Source organism: Schistocerca nitens, chromosome 10 (genome assembly GCF_023898315.1).
Source record: "Schistocerca nitens isolate TAMUIC-IGC-003100 chromosome 10, iqSchNite1.1, whole genome shotgun sequence".
NCBI classification, from domain to species: Eukaryota; Metazoa; Arthropoda; class Insecta; order Orthoptera; family Acrididae; genus Schistocerca; species Schistocerca nitens.
In genome coordinates, this window is record NC_064623.1 from 227,079,938 (window position 1) to 227,088,198 (window position 8,261).

The 8,261-nt window shown below is 44.9% G+C and overlaps 1 protein-coding gene across 1 annotated transcript; it reads left to right on the forward strand.

Annotated features, from left to right (window-relative positions):
- LOC126210575 (uncharacterized) lies at positions 1–1,332 on the forward strand. The gene is made up of 2 exons (XM_049939838.1): positions 1–617; positions 711–1,332. The coding sequence occupies exons 1-2, from the start codon at positions 375–377 to the stop codon at positions 1,089–1,091; spliced, it is 624 nt and encodes a 207-aa protein (XP_049795795.1). The 5' UTR covers positions 1–374; the 3' UTR covers positions 1,092–1,332.
- Positions 1,333–8,261: the final 6,929 nt, after the last annotated feature.

Sequence of the window (8,261 nt, forward strand, 5' to 3'; positions counted from 1 at the left end):
TGGTTAATGCCAAGTTCTACATGACACACACAGGACACAGTCTCTCTGTGGGTAGCCTACATCTGACCACAGCTGACAGGGCTATGGTTGCTGAATCAATTGCACAAGGTGTTCCTGATACTACAATTTTGAAGAAAGTGAGAGGGAAGATTCAAGTTGGACTCTTCAGAAGAGTTCATCTTTTAAGCAAACATGATATTAGAAATATTAGGAAAGAATACAAGCTGGATTATATTACTGCACATCCAGATGATGCAACCATTGTTGAGCTGTGAGTGAGACAACAAGAGCGCTTAGGGAAAGATTCCCCGGTGATTTATTACAAAGCCCAAAGCACTGGGGATAATGGAAACAAATTATCAGAAAGTGACTTTATGATAGTCCTTATGACTGAGTACCAGCGGAAAATGGTAAAAAAGTTCTGTGCAGGAAATGTTTTGATAGACAGCACACATGGCACTAACAGATATATATTTCATCTGACCACACTGCTGACCATGGATGAATTTGGTGCTGGATGCCCAATTGCTTATTGCCTCAGTACACATACTGACACAAGGTCCAAGCAAGTTTTCTTTGAGCAGATTAAAAAATATGCTGGAAGCATCAAAACAAAGGTAAGAAGACAGTTTCATTAGAAAATGTTTGATCCACCGCTTGCTGGAAATAACTATAGCATTGGCATATATGTTTTATTTTTATTTTTGTAGGTATTCATGCCTGATAACTGTGACAACTACTACAGTGCCTGGAGTGTAGTTATGGGCCATAGTGAACATAGGTTATTATGTACCTGGCATGGTGATCGGGCATGGAGACGGAATCTATGTGCAAAAGTAAATGGGAATGCAATGCTGAAGAGTACTGTGTACAAAGCTCTGAAAACTTTGCACTTACAGATAGAGAGAAGTTACCAGAGCCGCTGGATGGCGTGTTATTTCCAGAAAACTGAAAAAGATAAATGCTGGGGGTTATGGAATACGGACAGAAATAAGAAAGAGAAGCAACATTCAATGAAATGCTTTCTCAGACACAAAAATCACAAATATTACATTCTGAATCTCCACTTCCTGATTCAGAATGCATTCTGACCACCTCATCAGTGGAATCTTGCTGCTTCACTATATCTAAATCACGGGAGTCCGTAGTTTGGGGCTTTTTCCTCCATTCAGACTCCTTTGAGGTTTTCTTTGCACTGATCGTTTCTGGTAGAGATGATGCGATTCGACGTCTTCTTGTTTTTTGTTATAGGCGATATGTTGTAGGGACTCCCAGCAACTGGAACGGCAGACAACCCTGGCAGAAAGAAAATGGTTTGTGTTTATTTGTGAAGTGCAGCGTGTTTTGGACATTGTAGAATGGCAAAACAAACTTTTTTGTAATAGACAATTAATAAATTTTGCTAACATGCTTTAGCTCTACACTTACTTAGCTGCTCCTGATTTTCTTGCTCAACATGACGTTGGGCATATCCGTTCCCAAGACTTCCTCCGCTTACAGCAGTGAAGTCACGATCACTGAAAACATTTCTGTTCTGCAGGAAAACGGCGGTGACCCTGAACACATTGACTGTAATTTCAGCGGTCTGAACTTTCATATAGGCTCGACCAGAGAGTTGTGCAACATTAGCTGGTTCTAGTATTCCGTAGAGTGCTTGAAGCCATTGCCAGGTCACTTCACTGCAGTAGGTCCTCAGCGGCCCCATAAACATTTTCCCAGTGGCTGGATCTTACAGGGGCAGTGAGGAGGTAGGCTAACTAAATGAATATGATGAACGAAAGCCATTTCAGTTACCTGAGTGTTTTAGGTGTGACTGTAATGACCTTGTAAAATGAGAAGCACATGAGAGTCCATACTCGGATAGATTTTGAAAACGAAATCTTTAAACCACTGCTTCAACAGGTTGCTCTATACTTAACAAGAGAGATGACACTGAAATAGACCCACGTGGTGTTCCTCTCATTAACAGCTGGTTCATGTTGTTCTTCGGGAAGCTACATCATAGGAGGAAAGAAGGAACCATCAGCATTCAAAACCATCGTACAATATGTGTTAGATGAGTATGTGCCAAGCAAGATCGTAAGAGATGGAAAAGAGCCACCGTGGTACAACAACCGAGTTAGAAAACTGCTGCGGAATCAAAGGGAACTTCACAGCAAACATAAACATAGCCAAAGCCTTGCAGACAAACAAAAATTACGCGAAGCGAAATGTAGTGTGAGGAGGGCTATGCGAGAGGCGTTCAATGAATTCGAAAGTAAAGTTCTACGTACTGACTTGGCAGAAAATCCTAAGAAATTTTGGTCTTATGTCAAAGCGGTAGGTGGATCAAAACAAGATGTCCAGACACTCTGTGACCAAAATGGTACTGAAACAGAGGATGACAGACTAAAGGGCGAAATACTAAATGTCTTTTTCCAAAGCTGTTTCACAGAGGAAGACTGCACTTAGCTCCTTCTCTAGATTGTCGCACAGATCACAAAATGGTAGATATCGAAATAGACGATAGAGGGATAGAGAAACAGTTAAAATCGCTCAAAAGAGGAAAGGACGCTGGACCTGATGGGATACCAGTTCGATTTTACACAGAGTACGCGAAGGAACTTGGCCCCCTTCTTACAGCGGCGTACCGTAGGTCTCTAGAAGAGCGTAGCGTTCCAAAGGATTGGAAAAGGGCACAGGTCATCCCGTTTTCAAGAAGGGACGTCGAACAGATGTGCAGAACTATAGACCTATATCTCTAACGTCTATCAGTTGTAGAATTTTGGAACACGTACACTCCTGGAAATTGAAATAAGAATACCGTGAATTCATTGTCCCAGGAAGGGGAAACTTTATTGACACATTCCTGGGGTCAGATACATCACATGATCACACCGACAGAACCACAGGCACATAGACACAGGCAACAGAGCATGCACAATGTCGGCACTAGTACAGTGTATATCCACCTTTCGCAGCAATGCAGGCTGCTATTCTCCCATGGAGACGATCGTAGAGATGCTGGATGTAGTCCTGTGGAACGGCTTGCCATGCCATTTCCACCTGGCGCCTCAGATGGACCAGCGTTCGTGCTGGACGTACAGACCGCGTGAGACGACGCTTCATCCAGTCCCAAACCTGCTCAATGGGGGACAGATCCGGAGATCTTGCTGGCCAGGGTAGTTGACTTACACCTTCTAGAGCACGTTGGGTGACACGGGATACATGCGGACGTGCATTGTCCTGTTGGAACAGCAAGTTCCCTTGCCGGTCTAGGAATGGTAGAACGATGGGTTCGATGACGGTTTGAATGTACCGTGCACTATTCAGTGTCCCCTCGACGATCACCAGTGGTGTACGGCCAGTGTAGGAGATCGCTCCCCACACCATGATGCCGGGTGTTGGCCCTGTGTGCCTCGGTCGTATGCAGTCCTGATTGTGGCGCTCACCTGCACGGCGCCAAACACGCATACGACCATCATTGGCACCAAGGCAGAAGCGACTCACATCGCTGAAGACGACACGTCTCCATTCGTCCCTCCATTCACGCCTGTCGCGACACCACTGGAGGCGGGCTGCACGATGTTGGGGCGTGAGCGGAAGACGGCCTAACGGTGTGCGGGACCGTAGCCCAGCTTCATGGAGACGGTTGCGAATGGTCCTCGCCAATACCCCAGGAGCAACAGTGTCCCTAATTTGCTGGGAAGTGGCGGTGCGGTCCCCTACGGCACTGCGTAGGATCCTACGGTCTTGGCGTGCATCCGTGCGTCGCTGCGGTCCGGTCCCAGGTCGACGGGCACGTGCACCTTCCGCCGACCACTGGCGACAACATCGATGTACTGTGGAGACCTCACGCCCCACGTGTTGAGCAATTCGGCGGTACGTCCACCCGGCCTCCCGCATGCCCACTATACGCCCTCGCTCAAAGTCCGTCAACTGCACATACGGTTCACGTCCACGCTGTCGCGGCATGCTACCAGTGTTAAAGACTGCGATGGAGCTCCGTATGCCACGGCAAACTGGCTGACACTGACGGCGGCGGTGCACAAATGCTGCGCAGCTAGCGCCATTCGACGGCCAACACCGCGGTTCCTGGTGTGTCCGCTGTGCCGTGCGTGTGATCATTGCTTGTACAGCCCTCTCGCAGTGTCCGGAGCAAGTATGGTGGGTCTGACACACCGGTGTCAATGTGTTCTTTTTTCCATTTCCAGGAGTGTATTATGTTCGAGTATAATTACTTTTCTGGAGACTAGAAATCTACTCTGTAGGAATCAGCATGGGTTTCGAAAAAGACGGTCGTGTGAAACCCAGCTCGCGCTATTCGTCCACGAGACTCGGAGGGCCATAGACACGGGTTCCCAGGTAGATTCCGTGTTTCTTGACTTCCGCAAGGCGTTCTATACAGTTCCCCACAGTCGTTTAATGAACAAAGTAAGAGCATATGGACTATCATACCAATTGTGTGATTGGATTGAAGAGTTCCTAGATAACAGAACGCAGCATGTCATTCTCAATGGAGAGAAGTCTTCCGAAGTATGAGTGATTTCAGGTGTGCCGCAGGGGAGTGTCGTAGGACCGTTGCTATTCACATTATACATAAATGAACTTGTGGATGACATCGGAAGTTCACTGAGGCTTTTTGCGGATGATGCTGTGGTATATCGAGTGGTTGTAACAATGGAAAATTGTACTGAAATGCAGGAGGATCTGCAGCGAATTGACACATGGTGCAGGGAATGGCAATTGAATCTCAATGTAGACAAGTGTAATGTGCTGCAAATACATAGAAAGAAAGATCCCTTATCATTTAGCTACAATATAGCAGGTCAGGAACTGGAAGCAGTTAATTCCATAAATTATCTGGGAGTACGCATTAGGAGTGATTTAAAATGGAATGATCATATAAAGTTGATCGTCGGTAAAGCAGATGCCACACTGAGATTCATTGGAAGAATCCTAAGGAAATGCAATCCGAAAACAAAGGAAGTAGGTTACAGTACGCTTGTTCGACCACTGCTTGAATACTGCTCACCAGTGTGGGATCCGTATGGTTGATAGAAGAGGTAGAGAAGATCCAACGGGGAGCAGCGCGCTTCGTTACAGGATCATATAGTAATCGCGAAAGCGTTACGGAGATGATAGATAAACTCCAGTGGAAGACTCTGCAGGAGAGACGCTCAGTAGCTCGGTACAGGCTTTTGTTGAAGTTTCGAGAACATACCTTCACCGAGGAGTCAAGCAGTATATTGCTCCCTCCTACGTATATCTCGCGAAGAGACCATGAGGATAAAATCAGAGAGATTAGAGCCCACACAGTGGTATACCGACAATCCTTCTTTCCACGAACAATACGAGACTGGAATAGAAGGGAGAACCGATAGAGGTACTCAAGGTACCCTCCGCCACACACCGTCAGGTGGCTTGCGGAGTATGGATGTAGATGTAGATGTAGAATGACGGAAATGAGTCAGAGTCTTTGTGTCATGGTGGGAGCTCCTATCTGACTTTTCTCCATGAGACTTCTGAGGCAGAGAATTTGCTTTGAACGACAGACAAACTGATGCTGTGTACGTTGGAGAAATTTCACACCGCTTTTCAGTTGACTCTAGAAGCTCTGGCCTGTGATGTACCAAGTGGATTCCGAAATGATAAAATATTTGTGTGTCTAAAACATCATCTCAGACAAACCTTTACTGCGATGCCAGTGCTACCAAAAGGATTGTTGATACTATTCCTAACAGCCAGCTGATAAGGCATCTGGCTAATATCTCTTCTCGTTCGCTCACAGAAAAGAGACTCCACGCCTAGGCAGTAGACAGTTGGCGCCTGTCGGAGATTCGCTGGTAACAAAATTCTACATGCAAATTTCGTTGTAGCTGCATCCTCCTCATCAGAGGTTTTAGACGTAGCCCGCCGAAACATTGTCGTCCAAGGGACTTCAGACATTGTGGCAGTTTTCAAATATCCCATTTTCGTTTCCTCACTAACGTAACAGCTTTTGCCATTTGCTCAGAATGCAGTTTCTTACATTGGCGTTCGTCTTGCGACACAATTTTCTTGTAGCTGTGAATTATTGAGCTATCAAAAAGCATGGGGATTGTATTAGCAGACTATATTTTGCAGTAATTGTTTGAAATATATGAAACAGCTTTGAACACAAGAATTATGATTTAAACAGCCATGTAAACGTGGAGGGGTTATGGAATACTTGAGAGCCAGACTGGTCCATAACTACCTCTCAAATACAACCTGACTTTGCCCATTCGGTGGATGAATAACTTCTAGAGCCATCATGTTGAGTTGTAAAATAGTTTTACTTTATTAAATTACTATCTGACACCCTCTTCACCCCAAAGAGCTTTTACCTATAAATATTTATAGTGTTTTTCGCAAGTGATGGGCCAGCCAAATACTCTGTGTTTTCTTGTTTTCCTCTGGTGTCAGTTGCGCTTTAATTGTCAATTTTCAACCATCTTCCAGTTTTTCACGTTTCCTTCTGTTTTCTCAGCAACTGTGATGGACACGTAGACACAACAAACGTCGTACCGCAGCTGTATCAGTCAGCACCTGAATGAGGCAGTAAAAGAGGCAGCAGGGGCTTCCGGCCCTTGCGTCTATTACAGACTACACTACACCCAGGAGAGATTCCATGCGGTGACCGTAAGCCCAGTGCCAGAACCAGTATAGTAGATGTACACCAGCAGAATGACTCCGACAATGTCCTCGAGGCATATGCAGTAAGCGCAGCACCTGTCTGATGGCGAGGCAATTCCTGAGGGCGGCATCACTGTCTTGGAGGGACGTCAGCAGGCAGCCTGTAGCAGGCAATGGCGAAGAAATTTCTGTATGACATCAAAGTGAGAATGCGAGGGTTACAGTAAACCAGCAGCAGTGCATCTGTTACAAGCTAGTGGACTCCCAGGAGAGATTGCGTGTGGTGACCGTGGCTTAGGTAGTCCGTGTATAACGGTTGGTGTGGCTGTGTATGTGCTGTTCTGTCACCTTCTAAAGGCCGCTTACAACACCTACAATTACGTTTAGTATTTCAGATGTGATTCTGGCTTTGGTAATTGAAGAACTTAAACACAAGGTAAGGTGTGGGATGCGTCACCAATAGCCTCTCCCACACAAATGTCAACCTCACCGGCACGTGGTATCCCCTGCTACGCTAACGAGGCTCTGGCGACCGAGTTTCTCCCGGGATAAGGAGAACCCTCTACTAAGTCAACGACCTTCTAGAGGGCGGATGAGCTGGTAGAGCAAGGGCACCCTCTTGTCCTTGGAGCGAGAAATCACTCCTAAAGACGGAAGAATCACCAAGGGTGGTCAACGGCATAGGATGCTGAAGGCAACGGGAAACCACAGCATTAAAGATCCAATGGATATCCCCAGGAAAACTCATCATGGCAGAGTTCAATGTCAAATTATCCGGAGTTTCAACTCCCCCACTCGGATCTCCGGGGGGGAGAGCCTTGAACAATGCCACAAGTAAATACAAAAATAATGCAACAATAGCAACTTGGAATGTAAGATCATTATACCAACCAGGCAAAGTAAATAATGTTATACAAGAAATGAAACGTCTAAAAATTAATATTTCGGGTGTAAGTGAAACAAGATGGCCTGACTCAGGAGAAATGACCATTGACAACATGAAAGTATATTACTCGGGAAATTCTGATAGCCAGCACAGGAATGGGGTAGGAATAATTTTAGATGAGTATGCTAGTAAATCTGTCAAAAGCATTTTACCAATCTCAGATAGAGTAATCAGTCTACATTTACAAACGAAACAAACAAATATTAATTTAATCCAAATCTATGCTCCAACAGCCGACAAAGAACAAGAAGAAATAGGAAAATTTTATGAAGAATTAACACAAGCAATAGGAACCTCAAAAAGCAGAGACATTATTATCATCATGGGAGATTTCAATGCCAAAATAGGTGAAGGAAGTGAAGGTGATCTTATCGGACCTTTTGGTTTAGGAACAAGAAATGAAAGAGGAGATTTGCTGTCACAATTTTGCCAGGAAAACAATCTGTCTATTACAAACACATTTTTTAAACTCCCTAAACGAAGACTTTATACTTGGAAATCACCAAGAGACTGTAATGAAGAAGTTTGCAGAAATCAAATTGATTTCATACCTATAAACAAGAGGTACAAAAATTCTATTCATGGTGTGAAAACATATCCGGGAGCTGATATATTTTCTGATCATAACCTTTTAGTAGCAAAGTTCCATGTGAAACTGAAAGCCATACAAAAGAAACAA